The sequence below is a fragment of the Lates calcarifer genome, linkage group LG20 (assembly GCF_001640805.2).
Source record: "Lates calcarifer isolate ASB-BC8 linkage group LG20, TLL_Latcal_v3, whole genome shotgun sequence".
NCBI classification, from domain to species: Eukaryota; Metazoa; Chordata; class Actinopteri; family Centropomidae; genus Lates; species Lates calcarifer.
Window position 1 is genome coordinate 3,689,594 of NC_066852.1, and position 27,701 is coordinate 3,717,294.

The 27,701-nt window shown below is 42.0% G+C and overlaps 2 protein-coding genes across 2 annotated transcripts in view; one reads left to right on the forward strand and one right to left on the reverse strand.

Moving 5' to 3' along the window:
* Positions 1-1,356: 1,356 nt before the first annotated feature.
* LOC108893555 (glycerophosphodiester phosphodiesterase domain-containing protein 5-like) lies at positions 1,357-11,585 on the forward strand. The gene is given in 18 exon segments (XM_051078540.1): positions 1,357-1,479; positions 2,316-2,457; positions 2,762-2,981; positions 4,248-4,351; positions 5,052-5,145; positions 5,460-5,519; positions 6,796-6,894; positions 7,002-7,095; positions 7,674-7,774; positions 7,776-7,820; positions 8,600-8,682; positions 9,246-9,396; positions 9,553-9,777; positions 10,003-10,160; positions 10,324-10,471; positions 10,607-10,689; positions 10,821-10,900; positions 11,399-11,585. Coding segments are annotated over 16 exon segments (1,782 nt in total). The 5' UTR covers positions 1,357-1,479; positions 2,316-2,457; positions 2,762-2,807; the 3' UTR covers positions 11,482-11,585.
* A 147-nt stretch (positions 11,586-11,732) lies between these two features.
* LOC108893552 (unconventional myosin-VIIa-like) overlaps positions 11,733-27,701 on the reverse strand; it is a 29,546-nt gene continuing 13,577 nt past the window's right edge. The window contains 34 exon segments of the mRNA XM_051078542.1: positions 11,733-14,007; positions 14,207-14,326; positions 14,615-14,698; positions 15,424-15,540; positions 15,657-15,842; positions 15,931-16,037; positions 16,359-16,446; positions 16,581-16,694; positions 16,797-16,902; positions 16,991-17,146; positions 17,291-17,444; positions 17,579-17,736; positions 17,847-17,971; positions 18,182-18,372; positions 18,495-18,664; positions 18,930-19,056; positions 19,146-19,206; positions 19,208-19,264; positions 19,362-19,532; positions 19,726-19,953; positions 21,080-21,253; positions 21,810-21,929; positions 22,597-22,723; positions 22,832-22,959; positions 23,536-23,625; positions 23,712-23,888; positions 23,986-24,195; positions 24,586-24,903; positions 26,177-26,395; positions 26,523-26,607; positions 26,731-26,825; positions 26,919-27,011; positions 27,100-27,258; positions 27,348-27,485. Coding sequence (XP_050934499.1) covers positions 13,915-14,007; positions 14,207-14,326; positions 14,615-14,698; positions 15,424-15,540; positions 15,657-15,842; positions 15,931-16,037; positions 16,359-16,446; positions 16,581-16,694; positions 16,797-16,902; positions 16,991-17,146; positions 17,291-17,444; positions 17,579-17,736; positions 17,847-17,971; positions 18,182-18,372; positions 18,495-18,664; positions 18,930-19,056; positions 19,146-19,206; positions 19,208-19,264; positions 19,362-19,532; positions 19,726-19,953; positions 21,080-21,253; positions 21,810-21,929; positions 22,597-22,723; positions 22,832-22,959; positions 23,536-23,625; positions 23,712-23,888; positions 23,986-24,195; positions 24,586-24,903; positions 26,177-26,395; positions 26,523-26,607; positions 26,731-26,825; positions 26,919-27,011; positions 27,100-27,258; positions 27,348-27,485 — 4,746 coding nt within the window. The 3' untranslated portion in view covers positions 11,733-13,914.

Consider the following 27,701-nt stretch of genomic DNA (forward strand, 5'->3'; position numbering starts at 1 on the left):
ATGGCCACAGAGACGCAACAGAACCACATTTCAAAACAACCACAGAGAGACACAACGCTATCACAAAAACCTTAAAGACAAAAGAGACGCAAAACGATCACAAGAGATGCTAAACCACCACAAACGGACTTTAAATGACCCGGATGCAACACAAAATTACTATGAAACGCATAATGCCTGAGTTGTAAACAGACTGGCATCGTGTCAGGGGCTAACAGCTCATGCCAAGACCCTCACTAACAACATCAACGACTCTTACCCAAGCTTTAAAAACGACTAAAAAAAGAGAGAAGTCCAAAACATGTCATTAAAAAGAGGGCTAGTGCTAATGATAAGGCTCGCAGGTGATTAGCTCGTTAGCTTACCTTCGCGCCGCAGGTGTGCTCAGCATCCAGCCTCACTCGAGGTTGACAAAACACCTCCATAGTTTGTTTTAGCGTCCAGACTTCTTCAGTAAGTACATTTCTCACGGTGCTAACAAAACAAAGCGACGAAACGACGACTCAAATGTTGGTTTTACTCCGTATTTTCACTCGTTTTTCCGACATTGTCTGTCCGCTGTTGTGTTGGCTCAAGCTAACCGAAGATCACGTTCAATGACGGCAAACGTCAGGGTCTGTGACGACACACGCAAGCCAACGTCGGCAGACAAAACGCTGATTGGCTGGCTAGCAACCGCTTCTGATTGGTCGAAAAGCACTCAAAGCTAAAACCTATAATCCCTCAGAGAGAAACTCTAGTTTAGATATGGATTTACAGGTGCTATAAAACTATTCAGAGCGCTGTCACACGATTTTCCCTTTCAGATTTTCCTTAAATTTGTAATAATAATAATGATAAATGTTTTGAACTCAAGGCTGACGTTGAAAATCCTGTTTTACCTGGACTCACCTGGTGATATAGTGTGCTTGCATCACCGTGGCAACAGGTGGCAGTCAGTGATACAGAGGTGTACTGTAGGGCATCAACAGGAACAAACGTAAAGCAGAAAATAATTAACAATACATTCATTTCCGCCTTGACTTTCAAAATAAAGCAGTTTATGTAGTTGAATTTAGTTTTAAATTTACCTTTCCTAACTAAATAATGTATTGATTTGCATACTGAATCGCAGTTTAGTGATTTAATAATAATAATGCTTTCGTGTTTCCTTTAAAATGTCTTCTGTGCAATATAATCTGCCATTTAAACTGGGGGGAAAGGGTTAAAATGAAGCTAAAATGCTCTTGTTGCTATTTCATGACACTTTATTCGTTTATACCATCAATGGTGTTAAATTTCTGCTCCAGTGTAAACAATATTGGCGCTGTATTTTTGAAGGCACGGCGGTTTATTTCCTCTATCCGTGTTGAGTAACTCTGGTTGGCTTCACATAACCTCACCGTGAGAGGACACTCGCTGTGGACGATACCCGAGGAAGACCAGCGCACTGCGGCTCACTCTTCTGCCGTTCACCGGGAGGTAGAACCGGCCCTGGAGGTAGGATAACAACATGTTGATATCAAAATAATTTATATGTGACAGCGGAGATACAGAAGCTGCTTTGGACACCGATGTGTTTTCAGTAACGATCAGCCTCACGCTTTAGCTCTAAACAGGTCTCAATAGGTCCCGTTCTCTCTTTTGTGCGGAGAGTATCACCAAACTGCATTGTCAGAATCAGTTATTTAACAGATTATCATGCCTGTTGGCCAAAATGGATGACTGATTACACTTGATTTATAGTTTTTACTAATCCTTAGGACCCTATCTTCAATTCGGCTCACATACAAAACATTAATAAAGTTGCAAACCAGATCTGGAAATTAATTTTACAATTAAATGAAACGTTTGACGATCGTTTGTGAGTGGAATTTATCAGCATAAAGGCAGTTAATTAATTTTTAATCCCATTCTGTTGATGCCGATAAGCAAGGCAGCATTTAGGTGTTAAATTATTCAATATAACTGTTTTGTTTTTCTTTATTATTACATTATTTCAACTGACACAGCTCTTTACATGTCTCTAGTCTTCTATTGGTGCGTTATTACAGAGAATTATTTCTGTAATTAAGTGGTTATTCCTCTGAGAGTTTGTTTGTTTGTTTGTGTACAACAGGTGCCACCACAGGAGAACACAAACACTGATAATCTTAGTAATAATTACCACCACAAATCTATAAACTGCAGTAAGTTTTAGTCAAAATCTGCTAGAAACCAGAGTTTTCTTTGTGATTTGTGCTTTAAACTGTATAAAACTATCTCTGTACACATTATGTCAATGTACTATGTGTTTACAAATGAACAGCATTAAAACTGTAATCTAATTCACACAGAAAAACATAATTCTGGGAGCATTACAGCTGTAGCTGGGCGGTCCTTTGTTCCTCAGCAAAGATCATGACCTGAAAAACACCTGAGTTGCACAAGAGCTGCCATATCTGAAGAAGCCTGGGTGTGAAGGACGATAAGGTCTGGGTAAATATGAATCGTTACTTTTCTGGGAACAAAAGCAAAGTGTAGTAAGTCTACAAAAACAGTTTTGACTCAGTTAAATCAGGGTTTGACAGATTTCCTGCTGAGATTTGTTGTCTGTTTTAAGGAATCCATGATTTAAAGATGTTTTTTTATATTTCTCTTTTTAGTTTTTGCACAAAAACATGATGTAAAATGTAGTCAAACTTACTTATACTGTACCAGAGCATCATAATCTTACTGTAAAGTCTGTGTAAGAGTATGATGATGTTTCATAAGAGATTTTTCATGTGTTTCTGTGTTTCAGGAGTGTGCGAGCAGGATGGAGAGAGTGTCCGGGCGTGTATGAGCCAATGGCGTCCACGTTGTCCCGGCTGCAGTTCGGCCGGTCGCGTGGTCTTCGAGCGAAGCTGCTGCGGCGCTACGAGCACCAGCCCTTAGTGTCGTGCCTGGCCGGTCTGTACAGCTGCCGGTGGAGACGCTACGAAAGGAGCTGCGCTCAGCCCGGAGACTGCTGCTGCAACAAGGTCAGATAACGTCCAAACACAAGTAACACTCACCATATCTGGTCCAGTCAGAGTCCTCTTCTTTATACCATGGACGGATTAACAGAAGTCTTTGTTGGGCCCCTGTCAAGGTTTTCTGTGTGATAAAATCCTGGAAACACAGAAATAATAAAGACATTGCTTAATATGATGGTTACGTTTTAGTGCAGAGATAATGAAACATCAGCTTGTTTAAGGATCTAGTGCTGAGTCTGCAAAGATGTTTTAGTTTCTCAGGATGTTTAAAGTGATGTTCAAGAGTGTTTTTAATAAAGTAAACGTTTGGAGAAAGTGATGGAAAAATGTAATTTTCACAAGATTCAATATAAGGACTCGTGAAAAGAAAAAAGAAGTTATGTTTGTTTGACTTGTTACAAATACATTAACTCTTAAACCAAAATAATACTTTTGATAAATGTTTCTACACTGCTTCTAAATGCTTAAAGGATTAGCAACATTTGCTTTTGTCTCATGGGAAAACTTTACAGATAAATATAATTAAAAAAACAAAAATCATTTTCTGGTTGAATTTGTCGTAGCTGGGTGAGATATGTAAGCTCTGATGAGTGGCTGCAAGTAGGTTTTCCTTGGTTTTTATGGGGTTGAAAACAGAAAAGATTAGATAATGAAGTAGATTAGATAATTGGTAAATTAACTGAGGCAACTACTCATCGATATCAACTGGTTATGACCCAATTACATCTTCTTTTTTGGCTTTTAAAGGCAGCAACACATCGTACAATTCAAATACAGACGACAGAATTCAGATTAAAGTCTTAGACGCCACATAATTAGCAAGATATCTTTCATCATTTACAGAAATGACCAGCTAATGAATCCTCGTAGGAGATCATAAATCATTAATACAGGTTTGAAGACGGCAGAACAAATCGATACTCAGTGATTTCTTTAAAGGGAGACGGTGTAATTATATCTCATTGATTTCCTTCTTCACAGTTATTGTAGTTCAGCATCTCTGCATCGACTTAATCATCAATTTATAAAGTAGAAATATTTTCTTTAGACGAGACAGAGATTCAGAGCGAGGCCAGAGCTCGATGGTTCTGAACTGTTTTGCAATCACACTGAAGCCACTAAAGAGCTTTCTGCCTGAATTCCTCTTTCTCCACAGAGGTCAACGATCAGTCTCCATGGAGACGAGGCCGTAAACGGGGAAAATAAAACACATGCTATGTATTAAAGGAGCGGTGAGACATATTTCTTTTTGTTTGTTTCTGTTGCCGGCAGTTGGAAGGGGCCAGCTTCGCTCTGCTCGTGGCGGCTTTCTGCCTAACGCTGGTGTTTCTCTACTTCTGGGGACAAGCGAAGAACGACTACAATGACTTTGACTGGTGGGTTCACGCTGTTGTGAAAGAGCTGTGGTTGGAGAAGTGACAGGAAAACGAGAGGGGAGGGTGATGCAACAAACGTTTCCCAGCTGGATCTCTTTAACCACACAGGGGACTTTTAAGATACAGGGATGATTGTGTCGTTCATAGAAGTCACCAGAAATGAAAGCTTACAGTGACATTATCATCAGATACACTGAGGATTATTACGCATTTATACGAGGCTGAGTATTTACCGCAGAGGATGCTCAATTACGCAAGCCGAAAACACAGTCTATCAGCATCTCTATGATATTTACTCATTTCTATTTGTTGCCTCAGATTGTTTAGAAACTGATCAGCCACAACATTAAAACCACCTGGTTTCGAGACATTTCTGAGCAGATTTTGTGGCGTAGCAGGTGGAGGCTGTTGCCATGGGGGGGTGTGCCTGGACTACAACAATGTTCAGGTGTCAAAGTAACATCTAGATGAATTAAGGAGCCAAGGTTTCCCAGCAGAACAGTCTTTTACACCCCTACATATCAATACCAGACTCCACTGACAAAAACAACGATTTTACCAAGAACACCACCGCCTTGTCTGCTAGTCTGCTTCTGAAAACCCCAGGGCTTTACTCATTACTCAAAGTGTTTTCAAAGATTCTTTAAAGACTTTATTTTTGTGCTGTAATAGTGTTTTTTTCTTACCTGTGTACCTGCAGGTTTAACTTTGGGAACCTGGGCTTCTGGTTTCCCTGGTCTGTGGTGCTGCTGGTCATCGCTGCAGGCTTCTTCACCTACATCACTGTGCTCATGGTGAGACACAAACACACACCGGACACTTTGTTCCAGATTAAAAAGCATTTTATGAGAAATCAGATCTTGTTTTGTTAGTGGTAGTAGGAGGACTTTGTACATCAGACTCTGAATAAACACACTTAGTCTCGACTAAACAAGATTCTTGAATGTTTACTAAGAGTCTAAATAAGTCTGAAAACCAAGACGAGCCTTCAGTATTTCTTTACGTAAAACTGTGTGACGCTCGGTTTGTGGTGTGACTGCTCATGATGTTAATCCACAGCATCACTCATCAGATTTCACTTGTCTGTTTGTTTTATTCGTCCGTGCAGCTGCTGGCTGTGTGTTTGCTGTCGGAGGGCCAGAAGCTTTATTTACACTGGACTCACAAGGTAACTCATCTCCTCTCTGTGAGTCAGTGAATTTACTGTAGTTTAAAGGCGCACTGACGATTATTCATGGTGTCCATGGCAGATAATTACAGAGCTGAGACTTAAAGCAGACGGTGATAAAGAGTGAGTAAGAGGAAACTTGAGATCACACATTAATCCAAAATGGCCGAGACTTGCCTTGTAGCTTTTTTTTTTCTTGTTCCTGGGCAGAAAATGTTTAAGTAAATGCTTTTGTGATCTGGGTCATGTCCCTGAAACTCCACATCCACGACGTTCATCCTGATAAATTCAAGGAGAACACGAGGAGCGAAGCAAGTGCTTCCACCAAGACATACTGGACTTTGAGCAAAAAACATGATGGGAAACTATTTGGGGGCTGAAACGTGAAAGTGATTTACATCACAGTCGCAAAATCCTGAAAAATGACTCACATTTTTGTTCATTTTAGTCTAACTTTAGTGTAAATACGTGTAAATCTTGACTCGTGTTGTTTTATTCAGATCATATGTGAATGAAAATGTGCAAATTTGCCTGTTTTTACATAGAAAATAAGTGAATTTCATTATCAAAAGCAAAGTTTGAAGTGATTAATGGCCATTTTCTATACTTTTACAAAGCAATTTAGAAATAACACACAAAATCTGTGCTACAAAGTGTAATTAGCCTGCATGACCAAGCCAAAACAGAACCACCATGATGTTTGACAGAGGAGGTGGAGGAGGAGGAGGAGGTGGTGGAGGAGGAGTCATGAGCTTCCATCAGTCCATTGAACTTTTCCGAGTTTCCTTCTGAGAACTGCTTCTTGCATCTTGTGACGAATCCTCTGAGGTTGTGTTAATGAAATCTTGGTTTATTGACCTGGAAAAATGTTCCACTTGTATAAAGAGGTTTTTCTTCACTAAGCGACTCTCGGGTTTTGCGCATAAACGACTCACAGCTGCCCAGGAAACATTTAGTTTCCAGGTGTCCAGTTACGTTTGAACCTTTGCTCTTTGGGCACCACACTGTAAAAAAGAAAAAGTTAAGGAAACTCAAAATATCAAGGCAACTTAAGGCGATGGATTTTTGAATTTTGAGGCCAATTCAGACTTATTTATAATTAGAGGTTAAAGTAACATCTCTCACAGTGATCACCACTCAGGTGTTTTTCTTTTGTTGATAAAGGAAGGAAGGATTTCTGGGGGAATTTTAGGTTCTTCCTGTTTTGATATATTGATTATTTGTATGTTGCTGTTGTTGTTGGATTTACCCAGTTTTCTTCTTGCCTTGCTGTCAGATCGGGATCGTGGTGAGCCTCATCTTCTCCATCGCAGCCACCGCCGCCCTGTCCAAACTGTGGAGTCAAGTGTGGGAAACGTTACTACTTTCCTTCCAGGTCACTCTCCTCTCCTTCCTCTCCTCCCAACAACCCTCAGTTTTTTGCCTCTGCGTGGTTTCCTCTTCTCACACTTTGTTTTGTTTTGTTTGTTGTGTCCCGATCAGATAACAGCACCTTATTTACATGTGGGTGGAGTCATGCTGGTGACGGCGCTGGCCTGGCCGATTGCTTTGCATTTCTTTCGTATGAACAGCAGAGGTGAGGCGAGGAGGGAGGGTTGTAGAGCTGTAACTGTGTGTAGATGTTCTCATTTAAGTCACCAAACACTGCTGTAGGGGACGTGGTTGTCTTATCGTCTGTCCTGGAACGACAAAGACAAAACATGACGGCGAGAGAGGCAGGGAATGTCTGCAGCCATCACGTATATATAGTACCTACATTAGACTGCATCTTAGCAAGTTTATTTATCAATTAAGACGATAAGCTCGGGGCATTTTTATTCAATTTGGGCATTTTATTCTAGCAAACTGTCACACAGCAGCATTAACACGACAACAACCCATTTCCTGTCACATTGTTGAACCTGAAACCTGAAACTCTTCAAACTCACAGGTATCATGATAAATATCGATCAATATGGGGATAAAATATAGTCAGTTCAAGTTTAAGATGAGTACAAATTAAGGCTGTGTGAACATGTTCCCTTTGTTTCTTCAGTATATCCAACCCCAAATCTGTTTCCCACGCTGATTTTAAAATATCTACTGCTTCATTTTTTTTGGTCAAACCTCTCATTCTTTATGTTTTTGTGCTTTTAATGTGTGTTTGTGTCTCAGTAAGACGCGGCCTGATCATGGCGGTGTACCTGTCCATCCTGTTGGCCCTCTACCTGGTGCCCCTCGGTTTGTATTCTCCTTGTATCAAAGAGCAGCAGGAGCCTGGGCCCTGCACCGACCCTCATTGGCCACCGAGGAGCGCCCATGGTGAGCGGGAACCCATAATTTAAATAAGTTACTACAGCTTGGTCTTTCTTTCTTTTTTAAATTGTTTTTTTCCCCATGGTTTCCTGAACAGAATCCGAACCAATTAGAAAAATTTAATATTCTTCTAGAAATTTAAACAAAATTTTGAGATTTAGTTTTGAAATTTTAATTTCTAGATTTATCTTGTTGTTCAAAAAAATGTGAACAAAAGTGAAGGATTTGTGATTTACCGTCACTTATGACAAAGAAACCGGAGAATACGGAGTGTCTGTGCTCGTAAAATTACTTTTAAACTATTAGTCAACCATCAGAATAATAGTTAATATCTCTCAAACTACTCTGAACTCAAGATTTTCTGTCCAAACAAATACAAGACCAGATCCAGTGCAAAGCAGTGAAATCTGCTACATACAGTGTGGGCCTGGTGTTTTCATACAGGAACCCTGCTCACATCCTTCCTGTCTGAACTGTTTGGAGCACAGAGGCGATGTTTCCGGTTTAACTCTGCACACTGTGCTGTAAACAGCACTTCCACAGTGTTTACACTGAATGAGACAGCGACTTGAAAAAGACCAAGAATTTGCTGTAAAATGTGACAGACGTCTGTTCACAGCTCAGTTATAAAATCCTACCGCACCATGTCTCTCCTGCCGGGCAGCTGACACCGGTTGTTTCCACTTTACATGTGCACATTCCCCACAGCTGCAAGTTGCTGCATCCCTTTCATGTCAATGTATTGATCATCTATTGATTATCATTGTGTGTAACTCTACTTGCAGCTCGCTCCAGAAAACACACTGATGTCGTTTGAGAAGGCGGTGGAGGCTGGAAGTAAAGGTCTGGAGACGGACGTCACTATCAGGTCAGTCAGCTGTTGACTCATATCTGGGTCATTATTGATCTTTTATTGTCACTGATCAATAAGTGTAGTAGTTTGTCTATAAGAGGACTCTAACCAACAATTTAATTTGATTGGAAACTGCGTTATAAATAATGCATAAAAAATAGTGTTTATGAATCTAACGAGACGGAATTTATTAAGTTTTGCAGATAATTTGCAGCAGTGGAGAGTAACTAAGTATATTTACTCAAGTACTGTTCATGTACTTTATGTCAGTATTTCCATTTTCTGCTACTTTATACCTCTACTCCATTACAATTCAGAGGCAAATATTGTACTTTTTACTCCACTAACTACATTTGGTAGCATAAGTTACTATTTACTTTGCAGATTCAGATTAAGAATACAACATGTAATCAAGTAATAAGTTATCAGAGGTTGATAAGGCTGTATTGATCCCTGGGCTAAAATTAATAAGCTATCTATACTGAACAAATTAAAAGTTTGATTTGATTTTAGCTAGATTTAAGTTAAGGGATCATATACATACGTTACATGATGCTGTTGTCCTGTTGTGGTTGTAGTTTCGATGGAGTTCCCTTCCTGATGCACGACCGCACCCTCCAGCGGACCACCAACATCCAGGAGGTTTTCCCAAACCGGACCAACACCCCGGCGGCCATGTTCACCTGGGCAGAGTTGGAGACCCTGAATGCCGGGGCCTGGTTCCTCTCTGTGAGTCACATGAGCTTAGGGAGTTATTTAAAGCAGAAAATACACAGTTTGAGTTTATTTTGCTTACTCTGCCATGGTGGCCATCACTGCGCTGGCACTGGATCAACAGTTACATGTCACAGTATTGATTAGTTTATCAATGGCCGTCCCTTCTAGCACAATCCGTTCGGTACAGCCGGCTCTCTGGGAGCAGAGAACCGGCGGCGGGCGGGGAACCAGTCCGTCTGCAGCCTGCAGGCCTTCCTCCAGCTGGCAGCTCACACCGACAAACTGGTGATCTTCGACCTCTACCGCCCACCCAGAGGTCACCCGTACAGAGACACCTGGATCCAACGCACGCTGGAGGTCGTCCAGAACGAGTCCTCCATTCGGTCCTCACAGGTGAGAGAGACAGTCAGGAGGACCAGGAGGTGATGTACAAACCATGAATATGTAGAGTGGTTACATAAATGTTCTGCTCTCTCTTGTTTAATGTCGACGCCACACCAGACTCCATTATAAAGTCTGGGAATTTAACACATCAGTGTTTGACAGAAGGTAGTTAATGGTGTCTGTGGTTCCTACTGACTGATGTTTGTGTGTGTTGTGTGGACTCTCTCTCACCAGGTGCTGTGGCTGCCGTCAGATCTGAGGGCTCTGGTGCAGGAAATTGATCCTGAGCTCCAGCAGACGGCGGGCAGTCCGCTCCCTCTAGAGGAGCTGCAGAGTAACCACATCGTCAAGCTGAACCTGCACTACAGCTCCATGTCTGCTGAGCTCACCAGGTCTGAGACTAAAGAGACTAAAGACCAGTTAATTTGGGACAAAAACTGTGAAAATGCAGATTTTTGTGTCAGTAGTTAAGGTCAGGGTTATATTAAATCTCCAGGAAATGAATGTCCGTCTATGAAAATCCCCAAACGTAACAAAAGTGATATTTCCCCCCAGCGAGTACAGCGCCGTGAACATCACCACCAACCTGTATGTGATCAGCCAGCCGTGGCTCTACTCTCTGGCCTGGTGTAGTGGCGTCCACTCGGTCACCACCAACGCCCCCCAGCTCCTCAGCTCCATGACTGCCCCTCTCTTCCTCATGGTAACAAGACTCTGAGTTACAGCTCAAGTTTAGCCTCACCTGGTTCTCCAGTAGCGAGACAGTTATAGTTAAATTTAGCTTGTTTGTTAGCTTTTTATTTACCTGCACGCTGTCATGTTTCTCCCTGTCTTTCAGAGTCCAGATGAGTACAACCTGATGTGGATTCTCACTGATTTGTTGTCCCTCGTGTTGATCCTCATCATCTTCATTTTCCACTGGTGAATCACACACACTCAGTGACGGAGAATGAGCTCATCTCACCTGTTTATATTCTGAATAAACTGGAGGACTTGCAGGACTATCAGAGGAGGTCCGATCACAGTTTTTATTTTGTGTGTTTTGCTGGCAGGTGGCGAGAGCGAGGACTGGCTTTCAGCTCGGACAATAAAGTCACTCTGGACAACGGCACTTACAGCAAGTTCAAGACAGGTAAGCCACTGTAGAGAAAGGATCAAACTCAGTCACTTCTTTTCTTCTGCTAGCTGGTTAGCATGCTAACTAGCTAGACTAGTTAGCGTTAGCATCAAACAACTGTTATTTACCAGTCTAGAAGAAACACAGCTGTTAACTCTCGCTTCTATTTTGGTCACTTCTTTTCTAGCTAGCTAGTTAGCATGCTAACCAGCTAGCTCCAGCCTACTTACGACTTTGTGATAGAGAGTCGCTCTAACGTCCAGTCTGACCTCAGTCCAACATGAGAGGATGAAGAAGAAGAGGAGGACGTATTCTAACATCTTGTAAATGCGACGATAACTGAAGCAAACAGCTATTTATGCTAACGTTGGCTTTATAGCGATGGCAAAAACTTACATATAGCACCTTTAATCCTATCAAAGGAAAGTTAACCACCATTGTTGTAGCTGTTTCTCCTTATTATCTCCTTATATGTGACTGAAATATTTTACTAATCCGTACCTTTTCCTGCAGAGATGAGCGACATATGGTCAGTCTCCAGCACTAACTCGCAAGCAGAGAAGACTCCAAGCCTAGCAACCATCACAGAGCACTAACATCCGCCTCTGGCAACGCTGAGCCTTATACTGCCAACCTGTAAGATCTCAGTAAAGTCTTCACTTTGTTTTCAATGAAATAAAGTGATGGAAACCTTTGGTCACTTTGTTTAGTAGCTGTTTTGTCAGCAGCATTCTGCACAAAAATCAAACATGAATCAAAAGTTTATCTTACTTTGAGCTGGTGAAAGCTTTAAAGGAATATTCAACGGTTTAGAACGACGATATTTGAGTTGTTTGTTCTTTGGTTTCTCAATGCAATCTACAACTCACTGGGGTACAGCGGTGAATTAAGGAGAAATTAACTTAATTATTTCTTTGGCAAAATGTCATTTATTAACGTCTACATCAGGATATGTGGTCACATCATGGATGAAACAGTTGCTCCTTAATAAACATGGTCAAAAAATGTAATGTGATTATTTCCTGGTGCTTAAAAATCAACACTAATGGTTCACACATTTAGAAAAAACAGACAAATGAGGATAAAATCATTCACCGTCTACAGTACGTGTATAGATACATGGACGTGTTCTACAAACAGATTAACTACTGTGGATCAACTCATACAAACAGGTGGTGTTTGGACGTTGTGGCACACGAATGGTCTGTTTCCTCACACATGGAATAAAAAAATCATCAGCATGTCTCTTCTTAATATGTCCAATAATTCTGACTGCATTAATTAAAAACAAACTTTGGGTCATTCTTGAATGATAGGTTTCCTTTGGTGTGGTTTCTATTTTAAGAGATTTGAACTAAAACATTCAAAAGTGACTACGTTTTAAACTGGTTCGGTAAACTTAGAACAACTCTGAGTATAAATACGGATGCAAATTGAAAAAATAAAGCTACTTACAAGACAAATGATCAAAAAGCAACAAGACAGACCTCTTTATCTAGGATTTTGGTCGTGGCTGTTTCAGGCCCAGTTATCAGGCCCCGATCTTTCTTATGGTCAGAGATGAAGGGCTGTATCCTTTACCTGCATCCTACATTTAGGACTAAGAGTGTGTCTGATGATATTTAGTGGTGTGTTAACCTGTTAGAGCTGCAGGAGATGGATGTCAGTCAAAGACATAACCCTTGGTAGCACTACTTACCTACTACTACTACTACTTAGGTCTGTCTCAGTCTGTTCCAGACTCAGTCTTCACACAACATTGGCAAATTATACATGATTTAAAAGCCCTAAGTCTCCTGATTCTCTGTGTGCAAAGTATTTTATCCCCAGCTGCTCCAGGCTGCGTGCAGAGGTATCCTCAGGCAAGATACTGAACCCCAAAATACCCCTGATGATGGGCTAAATAATAGACTAAGAATTTTGACGATGGAATTTAATTGATAAGTTCGTATCAACGAAGTTGTGTAGTGCACCTTGAAACAGTATGATTTTCACTATGTGGTAGCAACCAGCAGGAGGCGCCATTTAAATTTAACAGAAAACTGTACTGCTTTTGAGCGGTTGCAGAAATCGAAGGTAAACATCAAGAGAGCAGGAGAAGTTTTGGGGAAATTGTCTGCACTAAATAACCTAATATTATGTAATTTGATAACTTTTTCGTGAAAGATTCTCAGTTGCGTTTATGATGAGCGCTGTAGCTTTGGTTTGTTAATTTGTTCAGTTTGAACTTTAAAGGCTTTATTTCAGAGGATTGTTGTTGGACTATAATTTCTTCTTGGAATGAAGATTTCACACACTTTCTTCAGTAGCCTCTTTTCTGCCATAGACTCTTTCTGCCATACAGAGAAGATTAACAGATAATTAATTGTTAATTTTCCAGATGATCGATCAAGGAATTTTCTTTAAATTTATCATTTACATCAGAAACGTTGCTCCGTATCAAGTGATGAAAACCTGCACAGTATTTTCACCACAAGAATGAACAAAATGCTGAAAGTGAAAATTGAAAAATTTTAGTGTTAATTGTCAAACATTATGTACAATTTTTAAATAAACGTACACTATAGTTAATCTCTGTCTGACCTCCACCTCCTGCAGCTCGTACAGGTCACCACACCTGTGGAGTTCTCCTGAATACCAGCAGATAACGGGACCAAAGCCTCACAAGCTTAAAAATAGTTGTAAAGAAGCTCATTAGAGATAAGAAACCTCTCTTATTATTATATATTGCAGAGTACTGGAGTTGTAGAGTAAAAAGTCATCCAAACAGCCATGTTACATGTGGTTTGCTGGGAAAAGGTCATTAAAAGGCAACGGGTGAGTTTTAAGACAGGGCCGATACTAATAATAATAACAGAAAGGAAAACGTTGGCATTACACAGTTAACCATCAGTCATCTGTCTTAATAAACCCTCGGTGGGACAATTTGTTTACAGGTATTAACACTGGCTACGTGGACAGTTGTGTGTGTGTGAGTGAATGCAGGATTGATTTGACCGTGATCGATGAGTTTCTGGCCGGCCGTCTGCTCATTTGCTGTTGCCCCGGGAGGTTCGCTGTTTGGTCATGGTCGTCAGCATCTGGCTGATGTAAGAGGTCAGGAGGTCGTCCATTTTGTAGCCCTGAGGGGTGAGGAGGGGTGAGGAGGGGGAGGTCAAACGTCAGACATGCTGGACTAAATTGATATTTATTAATTTATTTATTGAGCTATGCTGGAAAAGAACCAGGTTTTGTAACGTTACAGAAATAGTGGAACTTTTATTTTGAAAGCGACACACCCAGACTCTTATTTTCTGGTTACTCTGACTAGTGTGAACTCACCAGTGAGGTCTCGCACAGCAGTTTGCTGCCTCGGACCAGGTTTCCGATGGTGATGTGGAAGTATGTGTTGCCGCTGCTCCAGTTGGAGATTTTAGTGAAGGGGTGAGTGGTGAGGATGTCCTACAGGAAATACGACGAGTCGGATCAGCACAGATTCACTGTTGCTGACAGATACAGATATATACAAGAATGATAACAAGTTATGGTGCTTTAGATATACACTATATATATAACTCGGCAGCTACTTCAGGGCTGACAAATGAAAAGTTTCCTTTACAAATTCAGATAGAGAACAGTATTTTAAATTGACTTTCAATCTAATAAACGCTGAAACACGTGTTACAGGAGACAAAGTACATGAAGACAAACTTGTGTACACAAATATCGACATGATAAACCTGGACCCACCTTAGACTTTGGATCAATCAGACTGACTCCATGTTTGTTGATCGCTATCAGGAGGGTTTCTGGGTAATTTGGATCCGTTGTTTGCTGCAGAAAGAACAAAAAATATAATTCATTAAAAACAAAACTTTACACACAGTTTCCATGGGAAGTTAAATGGGGGAAATTTTCCAAGATGGAAACATTCCATGGGAATTAATGGGAATTTATGGGTAATTTTGGGTGATTTATACAAACTGTATCATATAAGATTAGATAGAACTTTATTAATCCCGGAGGAAATTCTTGTGCCAGGCATAGTACCAAAAAACAGTGAAGATAAAGTGACAAATGTAATAAATCTAATGCAATAACAGAATAAAAATGATTATTAGAGGCTATTAAATGAAGGTGACATAAATAAAATGAAATAAAATAAAAGTAAAAAGTGTATACACAATATACATACAGTGTATAATAATATTGGTAAAATTGCTGTTAGTTTTCCTTCCTGCAGAAGAGGCAAACATACATAAATATAAACATTTTGTTTTGTCATAAGCAGACATGGATGCAAACTAATACACATTTTTAAAATGACATTTTTGTGAGTAAAACTATAATTAATTCTTTCATGTGACAACAAAAAAGGAAGAGGAATGCACTGTGCAGGGTAGAAATTCAGCTGAATTTGCATTAAATCTGGTTGTTTTAACTAAGATTATGCTGCAAGATGTTTTTGTTTGTTTTCCAACTACTTTTAAGTTCCCTGCTAATTTCCCGTTTATTCCCGTTAATTCCCATGGAACCGTAGTGGGGTGTAACGTCTTTACCTTCACTTCAAAGAAGGCAGAACCAAACGTGGGCCACTTGTAAATGATCTTGAGGAGGGAGAGTTTGGCCTCTTCTCGAGTCTTCCCTGAGTGCTTGTTGAACAGAGTCATGATGGACTGAGAGGGAAACAGGAAAAAGACGAAACCGTCTCTGAGCATTTATTTATCAATTTACTTCATTTCCTCCATGTTTGAGTGTTACTACTCTTTGTTGATTTTAAATGTCAGCTCACCCTCTTCCAGTCGTCGGGGGACAGGTGTCGGATCTGGTCCTGCGGGACGAGCTCCTTCAGGATCTTAGAAATATTCTGAAAGTGGGATTTGTCCTCATCAAACTTCACCCTGTAGATCAGCGCTGCCAGCTGGTACACCTCCTCCCTCGAACACTTGTGGTAACCTCGCAGATACTTAGGCAGCTCCTGCAGAGAAAAACACAGTCACAGTTCATCTTTTACTTTTTGGACTTCTTTAAAAACTGTGCAGACGTTTCTGAGAGCTGTTACTCACTTGGTAGTAGTGGAAGATGGAGTCGGCCATGGAGTCTTTTCCCGGCACGGTGTTGGTCCACAGCTTCTTCATGAAGAACACCTGATACGTCAGTGAAGGCACTACACCTGCACAACAAAGACACAGAGGTGACACGTTACAACAGGAACGAGAACCTCTAACATTTTATAAGCGCACTGCTCCACCTGTGGGATGTTCAGGGATGTTAGCGAGGGAGTGCGACAGTATGGAGCTCAGCTGCACCAGGTAAGTTTACCTATAGTGAAATGAATACATTTAAAATAATTTAAAGAGTAACCTGTTTCAAGATAACCAGCTGACGGGTCAGGGACGCTGTTTTTCACAGAAATCTGTGACTTTATTCTTTTCTTTATTTTGGGTATTGTTATTATTATTATTTTGGGTTGAAGTCAAGCTAATCTTTTTACCGTCTTTTACGAGTCTGGCTTTCTTGATCCAGTCGGTCAGGTGCCTCACAAAGTCGAAGAAGAAGTCTCCGTCGGGCACGCTGATGACCTGGAAAACCAATCACACTTATACTCACTATAAAGCATCAGACTTTACAAACCTGTAGTGACAGAAAAACATAAAAACCTGACAAAAACAATCCTCAAAGTGATCAGAAAATACAGAATATAGAGGCTCCTCACCTTGTCAGTGATCTTGACGAAGAGACTGAAGCCCTCAGAGGATTTGAGCATCAGACGTCCAGAGATGTTGTGGCAGAAGTCTTTGGCTTTGGTGCTCGACTCCACTTCAAACACCTGCGAACACAAACAGGACAAACTGAAACAGCTGCTCACAGCACATCTGAAATATTCAGGTTAATATAATAAAATATATTCTGGACTTTAGTCGTCACTGACCTCGTCTGAGTCGTCCGGGAAGTAAACTTTGTGGAAGATCTGAGTGGTTTTGTGCTGGATGGCCTCCACCTCCACCAGGTGAGGAGGGTACTTTCTCGATCCATTTCTGCAACAAATAAAAGAGATGAGAGATGGATGTATAAGAGAGTGTATGTAAGAAAGAATATAACATTAAGAGTGTGTGTGTGTGTTACCGTAAGGCTTTCTGTAGGCGCTGCATGCAGTCCGGAGCCAGCGGATAGTGTTTCTTGGCCTGGAGGAACTTCTGGACGTGAGGCAGCAGGATGTTACTGGGAGGAAACAAACCAGTGCAGAGCCACAGCAGCTCCCAGCCCTTCTCCTCACTGTACCTACACACAAACACACACATGTTAAATACTTTATTCAAATCTTACAGAATTATATCGTTTGTGTATCAGCCTTTACTCTGTGCAAAAAGCCAAGGCACAGACAGAGTTATTGACAATGAGTGTGTGTGTGTGTTTCACACTTACTTGATGTGATTATCTGTGAGCTGTTTGAGAATCTGACAGAAGATCTCGTCTTTGAGCGGCTCGGCCTTCAGTGCTCCTTCGAAGATCTGATCGGTGAGCTCGTTGACAGATCGCGCTCGTTTGGACGGATAGTCGCCCATGTACTTCATCACAGGTGCGGGCACAGTCAAGGACATTAAAAACACGGTTTAAACAAGAACAGAGAAAATCACACTCAAAGTGTTTTCAGGTTTGGACACATTTAAAGACACACTCGGCTGTGTCGACACACCCTCCTCTAAAGGATATCTACGAAGGCCAGACAGGCCTCCTGGGAGAGCTCCTCGTGAGCCAGGACTTTCTTCAGCAGAGGCTGTTTGAGCGGCTCCCTGGTGCAGCTCCACAGACGCTCCTTCCCCCGGGTTTTAGAGATCATCACCCTGCTCAGAGTGCTCTTCGGAGGAGGCCTGGAAACGTGCGGGAGAGGCTTAGAGGAAATGATGAAACACTCACACATTTCTGCGTAACATATAACACAGAGTTTGTGTATCTGTATGTAAAGGATTAGGAAAAACACCTGAAGTAGTCGTAAGAGAACTCCTCCAGTGTGTAGGCCTTGGTTTTGTCCTCTTTGTCGGAAACGTTCATCTGGGACAAACCGATGGATTCTCGCCTCTGATCAGGAGTCATGGTCACTAGAGCCTGAGATGTAGAGACAGAAAAAGTGAAAGAGGAGGGCTGGAACACTTCCTCTACCGTTCCTCCTCTCCAAGATTTTAGTTTTAACGTTATAAAAAGTGACAGTGACTTGACTTGAAACACTGAGAAAGCAGTCGGCTGAAAATGTTTTAATGTTAATGACAGCCGGTGCTTACAGAAAATTTGTTTGATTGTTGTTCTGGCTGCACTCACCACTAAGTCATACTGAGGTCTGGTGATGGTGGGCAGCACGTAGACGCAGTCGGCAGGGAAGTCTCCTCTGTGTTTGGTCCTGTCGTTGATGCCGTGAGCCCAGCCAGAGTTCATCACGTGCTCTCCGTCGTGTTCGTCCAGGATGATCAGATCCCCCTTTGAGAAACTCAGGAACGTGGAATCTGCCCCCGCTGCGAGATAAAATACACATATATAGATTTAGATTTGTCTACAAAAGCAGGTGTTTTACCAATTATACCATCAAACAATGCATCAAAACATGCTTTCATTTCGAACTAGTGCTGATTCTTACCAGGGTTGGGACAGTCCAGCAGAGCCACCACATACTTGGACCTCTTCCTCAGACCCTCGAGGAAGGTGACCACCAGATCGCGGATGTCCTCTGCATTGTTGGAGGTGAACGTGTACTCGTCTCCTTTCATGGTGGCCAAGGTAAAACTCTGGCCCTGGAGTTTACCCCCTCTGGAAAACGAAATTTAAAAAGGTTGTTTTAAGTGCTAGACTTAAAGGCAGCTGGACTTCAAGAAACTGGACTGGACTCCTTTTAGGTTTCTTGAAGACTTCAATGGGATGACCCAACCTTCATGACGAGGGTCATCAACGGTGACGAAAGCTGGGTCTACGGCTACGACCCAGAGACCAAACAAGAGTCTTCGCAGTAGAAGAGTCAAGACCCAAAATAAAATTAAAATGAAGTGTCGCCGTTGTTTGTTGAGTACACTGTTACCTGCTACTGGACACAGCAGTGATCTCTGGGAAAGAGAGCTCCAGCAGGACCTGCTCCTGTTCGTCCACAAAGTAAACCCCAGTCCAGTTCACGGCCACGATCACGTCGTTCTTGGGCAGACTAGGCCCTGTAAACGTAAAACGTGTTGTATCCATGAGGATTCATTGTGACAGAGATACAGGATGTGCAGACTGTTTGTGCTTTTGTGTTACCAACCTGAGAATTTGAAGGCCTCGTAGAAGCGTGAGAAGAGTAAAGGCCACTTTAAACGAGCGAAAATCCACCACGTCCTCCTTCACCCTCTGCGTGTTCAACCTCCTTTTTGTGTGTAATCCCTGCACAACAAGTTGCAGTCTGTCAGTTTCTGTCGCACAAAACCAAACTGTCCAAAAGAAAAGTGTCAAATTTGGCGACTACTGTTAATACTGATACCTTTTTGTGGGCGTTGATGATGAGCTGAGACCACTTCTCCGCCGTCTTAGTCGAGGTGATTTCTCTGTCTGGGATGTAGGAGGGGATGAGGCTGAGCAGGCGATCCTGGAGGATCTCAGAGCCATAATCCACATAGTACTGCTGAGAGGCCAGCTCCGCTAAGTCCTCCTCCTTCAAGACGAGACACAGGGAAAAGAGATGGGTATGAGGAAACCAAACAAATATCTGATATAGTGATTGACTTTCTTTTCTGTTTTCTGTTGGGGCATCATTGATTACACCAAATTATTTGTTACAAAAAGACTATTACGTTCAAACAGTCTGAATAAACTACCTTGAAATGCGTATGTTAAACAGTACCCACCCTCTCACAGCGGTACTCTCCGAACTTCACCCCTCGGACGATCTGCTGGTAAATGAGGTTTGTGGCGCTGTAGTCCTCCGCAGGGTTGTGCCAGGGCGTGAAGATCTCCTTCCTGAAGAACAGCCTCCAGGGGGCGTTCCTCTCCTGGGCGCCCTGCTCCTTCGCATACTGCTCACACTGGGAGACGGCGTCCATGACGTGGTCGCTACCGCTGCCCAACGACGACACCTGACGAAAGCAGTTTGACAAATCTAATCAGCAAAACCATTATATACAGCCTCCATCATATCTGGGAAATGGATGATTTCTTTCAATGTACACACTTTACATTCAGTTGGCAGTTTATTAGGTACACCTAGCTAAAACTAACGCAGGCTAATAAAACACTCCTGCAATAAATCCTACCTTCATGAAGGTTATAATGTTCAGTTTTTGTTGAAACTGTTTCAAACAGGTGTTGATTCAGTTGTATGCTCATTTTAGGCTGTATGCTCCCACAAAGACACACAAAATGACTACAAAGAGACACAACACAACTACAGAGAGACACAAAATGACCACAAAGAGACACAAAAGACATCACAGAGACACAACACAACTACAGAGAGACACAAAATGACCACAAAGAGACACAAAAGGACATCACAGAGACACAACACAACTACAAAGAGACACAAAGGAAGAAGTGACCATAAAAAACACAAAATCTCTACAAAGAAACACAAATAAACCATGAAGAGACACAAAGGGACTACACAGAGACACAAAACAACCACAAAAACATACAAAGGAAGAGGGGACTACAAAAAACACAAAATCGCTACAAAGAAACACATAACAACCACAAAGAAACACAACTACACAACTACAAGGAGACACAGGACAACTACAAAGAGCAACAACATAACCACAATGTGATGCAAATCAAGAAGCGACTGCAAAAAAACATAAAATGACTACAAAGAAACACAAAACAGCCACAAAGGGGCACAAAATGACTACAAAGAGACATAAACTGAACACAAACAGACACAAAAGAGGAAGAGATTACAAACAAATGCACAATTTCCACAAACAGACACAAAACAACCATAAAGAGACACAAAATGACTAAAGAGACACAAAATGACTATAAAGAGACACAAAACGACCACAAAGAGACACAAAAGAAGAATTGATTACAAAGAAACTCAAAGTGACTAAAAAGACACACGAATTGATAACACAGTCTTACTGTTTGTAGTCGTGTCATGTCCCTTTCAGTCTGGGTGCATTAATGAGGGGTGGGGAGGCCTAAACATGTCTGTGCCCAGCGGCTCGTTGTATCACAATCCATCCATGATCCTGGTTTTACCTTGTCAAACAGAGCGATGTACAGCGAGAAGCCGAATCGATCTCTCAGGTTGATCTTGTCGGCCAGGGCGTTGCAGAGCTCGCTGGCAGTGGTGGCCGAGTCTGCCAGAAGGGTCTTGGTGGTGCCATCCATAAATGTTACTGGTAGCATGATGGGCTTCTTAGATTTAGTGGCCTGGGGGGACAAAGAGAAAAAAAAAGAAATGTAAGGTCAAGTGTTGAATAATAATTAAAATGTTATACAGCAACGCAACATTTTGTCCTTAAATGTCACATTTTTAAAAACAATTCCACTTTTTTCCAATGAAAAACAATTTGATTGAATAATTCTTCTTGAATAAATTATATGAAATGCAAGTAAATAAAATTACCTCACCCAACTTGCAGATTTGGAATTTATTATTATTAGTATTAGAAATGGTTAGGATGTGCCTGCTTTGATATATACAGCATAATTTGGCTTAAACCATCATCAAGACTCATCAGGACTAAAAGAGACGTTATGACCCGTAACCATTAATTATTATATTGTTTGTTTCGGTACTTCCCAACCGTATATTGCAATTTCTAATGATGTAAATTGAAAAAATGGATAAGCAACATAAATGGATGGGTAGATGAATTAACGTCAACGAGCAGCCCACAATCAGAAACAAAAACATTTTAGATTTCTGAAGCTGAATTCAGAGCTTTTTAAGACAAACACACAGAGTGAGAGGCAAATTCGGTACCTGCAGCTCCAACCATGACGGCGGCTGAGTCCGTGTACGGTTGACAAACGTCCTCCTCAACCTTTCCTCGCAATATGGAGCATAACCAGGGGGACCGTTGTTCAGAAAAGTCCTTAAATACTAGAAACAGAGGAAAGGAGGGAGACAGACAGAATTAGAGAAAACATTCACTTAATCATCAAACTGAGGTCCTAATATACGTGGACTCCATCTTGTTTTGTCTGAACAATGATCTAAAAAAACAAAAGATGTTCCGTTCACAAGCACAGAAGAAAAAGTAAAGCAGTAAATTTTGTTTACTTTAATGTCATATTTATTTTTAATGGATCTTTCTATCTTTAATGGATTTTGGTCTCTTTCTTTGTTACAAACTCAGACTCACAAGCTTTTATGTTGGAGACAGAGAGATGTTGAAACTTTGAGTGTTTCCAGTAATCGATTTGTTCTGTCCATAACCTCAATAGGATTCTGTCTTTGGTACAGCAAAAAGGATTTATTTTCTCTGCTCTGTTCAGTCTGGATTGATTTTCTCAGCGTTACAAAGTTGTTCTTATTGTGTGTTTTATGTTTTTTGCAACAAAAATTGCTCTTGATATTGGGATCGATGAAGTGCAGACAATGGAGAGGGATGACAGTCAGTAAAAGAGCAGTGTTGCTGTGCAGTTTCAGGCTTCCTCACTATGTATAACATCTTTCTTGTTCCTTTAAGTGTGCATTCATCACTCATAATTCAGTCTTTATTTCTTCGGTTGTGAGACCCATCAGGAAAGAGTCAGAGGTTTCTTACTTTGACAAACTTTTCTGACGGGGCGAAGCAGCCCACGCAGAGAGACAGAAGGATCCACCCTCGGGCGTGGCTGCTCTTGGACGGATTCTGGGTGAGCTGTTTGCAGATCTGACAGTAGATCTCATCCCTGAGACGGAGAAGCAACAGCAGAGACAAAACCAGAGTTTGTATTTATCAAACCAGTGAAGGGTAAATTTTGTGAAGACATTAAACTCTACAGCTACTCGTAGGTCACCTGAGGGCGGGCCGTAAGATGCCGTTGCCGATGATGAAGTGGAGTTTCTCCAGGTTGGAGGTGGGTCGTTCCTCCAGCATGCTGTTCCCCTGGAGGCCGTGGTCGCCCTCGGTCAACCGCCTGGTGACCTGCCGAAAAAAACTCTTCACTTCAAGTGAACTCCTACGCTTAGAAAAGCCTGTCACCCCGTCCATTAACAAGTTCCTCTGCTTGCAGTGCTTACACGTTCACCTAGGCCATAAAAACAAGTCCATCCTGGAGGAGCTGAAGTTTGTTAGGACCAGAGGCTCAGTTTATTTTATCTTTCACGAGCTAGGGTCTGTGCTACAACCTTAGTTTCTATGGCAACTGGCACTGGGGCAGTTTGACTCCATCAGTGTCTTCACAGTTACTGCATAACTATTGCTATACTTGCTTACTCATACATGACCTGTGCAAACGCTGCCTAATGCTACCTAAAGAAGGAAAGAGGTTTTCGTAAGCCAGTGTCATCCAGTTGTCGGGTACAGTGTTTCCACCGCAGGAACTTTCCCAGTAGATGAGGAATTTCACTCTTGCTCACTATCCAGGAGAGTAACATTAAATTTGTTTGTTTAAATAAAAGGAAAAACTCTTCCAGAACCAGGAGTCTGTCGCACTTTGCAACTTTACTGCACCTTAACAGTAACAGAAAAGTTTTGATAACATCAAAAGTTGAATCTCACCTCCTCAGTGATCTTGGATTTCCTCTTCAGTGTGAGAGACACAAGTTTATGTCTGACGCTGTTCCTCTTCTGGGCGTCTATGGAGCTGTTCTGTGAACACAAACATCAATGTTTTATATATTTAAAGACCGTTAAGGTTTCCGTCCTTCACCATCTTTCTGTTCACTTCCTCTCACCTCCCCCTCCACCTGCAGGTCCTGCAGCTCCCTCTTATACGTCCTCTTGCCGAGGGTTTCGTAGATCTTGGTCATGACGGGGATCTTTTCGCTGCCGTCGTTAATGACCATCTGGCACTTGGGCTCGGGGAGGTCGCCCATGAACCTCAACACGGTGATCCACACGGCTAAAGCAGCCTGGAGGACAAGACAAGATGCAGCAGCAAGATATTACTAGGAGATATTATCAGAATTACAATAAAGAAATGACAACAATTAAGAGGACAAGTCTCACCAGCTGATCTCCTTCGTCCTCGTGAAAAAGCAGAGGTTGTTTCAGGGGTCGTCTGATGTAGGTGTGAGTGGAGACGCCCTGGAAGTAGGTGGCTGCAAACTTAGAGAATTTGTACTCAGACAAATCCTCCTCCTCTTCCTCAGGTAACGGCGGAGCTTCATTCAGCACCTCTTCTTCGGTTTCCTCACTGCGAGGAGTGTTCTCCAAGTCCTGGGCGGCAGGAAAATTATACACAAAGAAATACATCAATATAATACCCAGATAAGAAACAGACTTCTGTTTCTCAGGAGCTGGTGGAGACCAAAAAAAGCTAAAAGAGGTGAATGGTGTGCATCAATAACCCACACAAAAATCATCAGATTTTATTATGCATTTTGTATCGTATCATATTATATTGCATTGTTTTGTCTTGTTAGTAATCGTATCACATTGTGTCGTGTTGCTCAGTCTGAACCAAACTGGTGGATTTACAGATATCTTCACACGTAGAGCTAAACCTCAAGCGTGGCTTCAAATTAATAGCCATTAAATCAGCAGCATCTGATATTGGACCTCTAAGTCAAACAGGTTAATTAAACTACAACAGCCATGAACACATACTTCAAAGCCAGCTGGTCCTTGCCCGTCCTGGTTGGGCAGCGGCCCCGAGTTCCCCAGGAAACCAAACATGCGGTCGACCATGTCTGAGTGATCGACGGGCTGCTCCTTCTCCCTCTCCATCTGCTCCAGCAGCTCCTTCTTCCTCCTCGCCTCCTCCTTCTCCTCCCTCTCCCGCTCCTCCTGCTGCTGGGCCAGTTGGACGAGTCGCTCCTGGTGTTTCCTCTCGGCCTCCGCCTTGGCCCGCCGAGCCGTCATCTGGTTTCGCAGCTGCTCCTCCTCGGCCAGGCGCTGGCGCTCGGCTTCCAGGCGATGCTGCAGCTGTGAGGAGGAGGGGGTGAGGGAGGAAACAGATGGGTGAGGGTTCACAGAGACAGGTAGGGTGTTGAACAGATTAGCACTTTACTAATTATCTGTTTCTTATCTGTTTAAAGTAGATGAACTGAGGAGAAACTTCACAGGTATAAACGAAAAATGACTGTTATACAACTCTAAGACATTATTCTAATAATTACAAAACTAAAAACCATCAATCAAAGAATATAAACTGTTTTTTAAGGCTGAACACAATATAAAGTACTTTTACCTATTTATATGGGCTTACGCGAAAGCAGAATAAATCTAAACTTCTATACACTGATGTGACAAGCAACCAATGAAAAGAGCTGTACAGGTCAAGAGTACAATATTGACCGCTTCCATCTTTACTCGAGCTTCTTCACCCATAGTTCACCCACTTGACGTCTTCATCGACGAGTCACTGGAACTGCAGACTTGCTTTTTGACATTTCTCAAAATGTAATAATAAACTGAGATTAAACAAACATTTACAAAACAAATAATTTATTAAACATTGTCTTTCATAACAGAAAAAAGTAACAATGGAAGAGCATATAAAATGCTAAAAACACAAACAAATATTTCCATGATTCTACAGACATGAAACCAGGTTTTAACAAACTGATAAAAAATGTATAAGGTTTTTATGGTGACATACTTTAGGCCAGACTTACAAAAAGCTCAACATGGAATGGCACGATTAATCATATTTATTCTATCAGCTCTGGTTAGCTTAGCTTAGCATAAACACTGGAAACAGAGGCAAACAGCTAGTCTGGCTCTGCCCAAAGGTAACACAATCACAACTCGTCATTTTTACATTTGGGCTTTTGTACATATTAAACAAACATGATGTAATGTGTTTATTTGTCTCAGAGATGCTGGTAGAAGGATTTTGTTACCTTTTGAAAACACAAGGCTTGCTGTTTCCCCATTTCCAGTCTTTGTGCTAAGCTAAGCTAACTGCGTGCTAGATGTAGCTTCGCATTTACCGTACAAACAAGTGATATTGATCTTTTCATCTAACTCTGGCCAAGAAAGTATTTTAAAGTCAGCTAACTGGTGGTGATCAGAAATCCAACAAGCTGTTGGTGTTGTGTAAGAAAAACCTCATTACAAGAACAAATGTGGAAAGGCTTCTCAGTTTCTTTAAGCCAAATAAAACACTTTTCCGCCCTCAACACCAGTATTCCTCTCTGTCTGGCACGTTAGCAACATAATATAAGTAGCAGTAGTAAATAGAGTAATCCTTTACCTCTGCCCTGAGCCTCTGGCAGAGGCGTCTGGCTATCATGCCCCTGGTGTAGGCCTGGATGGTCAACACGGCACGCAGACGCCGCCAGAAAGTCTGCCGGATGAGGAAACCACGGCAGCGGGCTTGGATGAGAGTTACACGAAGGCGAGTCGTCCGGTAGCTCCTGTAGTACTTCCTCGACCTGTAGACGGCCTGGAGGCGCAAGAAGCCTGACTGCATCTGGGGGAAAGAAAGGTGTTTTGAAGGAGGAGTGTTTTTGATCACTGGTAGCGCAATGGAGCTGTTTTTCCTACCAAAATATTTAATTCCACAGAAAAGTGTACAAACTACATGTTAAAGGACTCACAATTTGGTAATTCTTTCTGCACCGATAACCCCTCCAGACCTTCTGGATAAAAATTACAGCGTTCTTCAGCCTGAGAAAGTTAGTCCTGAGGACAGCAAAGACAGAGGTTAAATTTCAAACCAGAGCTTAAAAGAACCGTATCCTGAATCCTTGCTTTAGAGCGTAACAGGAAAGTAGGTCTAAAACTCTGTCCATGAAAGTTCCTGACCTCTCTTTAAGTCCGCGCACAGCCTTCTGGATGAGAATGACCTTGTCAGTGATGGCCTTGTCTCTCTCGATCTCCAGCTGCATGTCATGGTGGTCCTGAGACACAGTGACCAAAAAAAATACAATAAACTGCAATCTCCAGTGGTTGAACATCATCTACTTCTTATGTGAGTATGCGTGATGTACAACCTTCAGGAAAATCTTGGTCTTTCCGATCTGCCAGTCGTCGTGTTTTCCCAGCCGGGCCAGGACGATCTGCTGGCAGGTTCCTCGAAGGTCCTCCTGGAAGGAGAAGGAAACAGGTCAAATCTGGACTAATGGAGTCAACAGAAACAGATTCAGAACAGATGTCAGTGGCTGTTTTGTTGACCTGTACGTGAGCGGGTTTGACGCCGGGCATAAGGACTCGGTAACGGTCCACAAACTCAGCAAAGCTGTATCTGATGGGATAACCGGCCCGCCTGATCCGGATGGTCTCCATCATGCCGGAGTAGCGAAGCTGACGAATACACAGCTCTCTGTCAAATAGCTGAGGAAAAAACACAAGAAAACCAGAAGTCAAAGAATTGTGTAGAGCCTTGTAGCTTAAGTGTTGTATTGACACCAACACACACTCACCATCGGTTTCTTGAGCTCGTTGGGTTTTATACAGCGAACGAAGAACGGCTGGCAAACGCTGAGCGTCCTCATCAGCATCTCGAGGGAGCGTTTGAACTGACTGCTCAGAGTGGGAGAACGTTTCCTCGTCTCAACACCCTGAAAAAACACACAAACACAAGCGCACTCAGTTCTAGGAGTCCTCTAAGAGATTCTTTTGGAGCTTCTGATGGTCAATGAGAACATCCTACATGTAGTTTTGGAGGATTTAGTGGTCAACAATAAGGTTCTGGAGGTCAGAAGTTCAGAAGGTTCAGGTAGACATTAGGAGGTTGTAGTAGCCAATGAGGAGGTTCTCCAGAAGTTTCTAGAGGT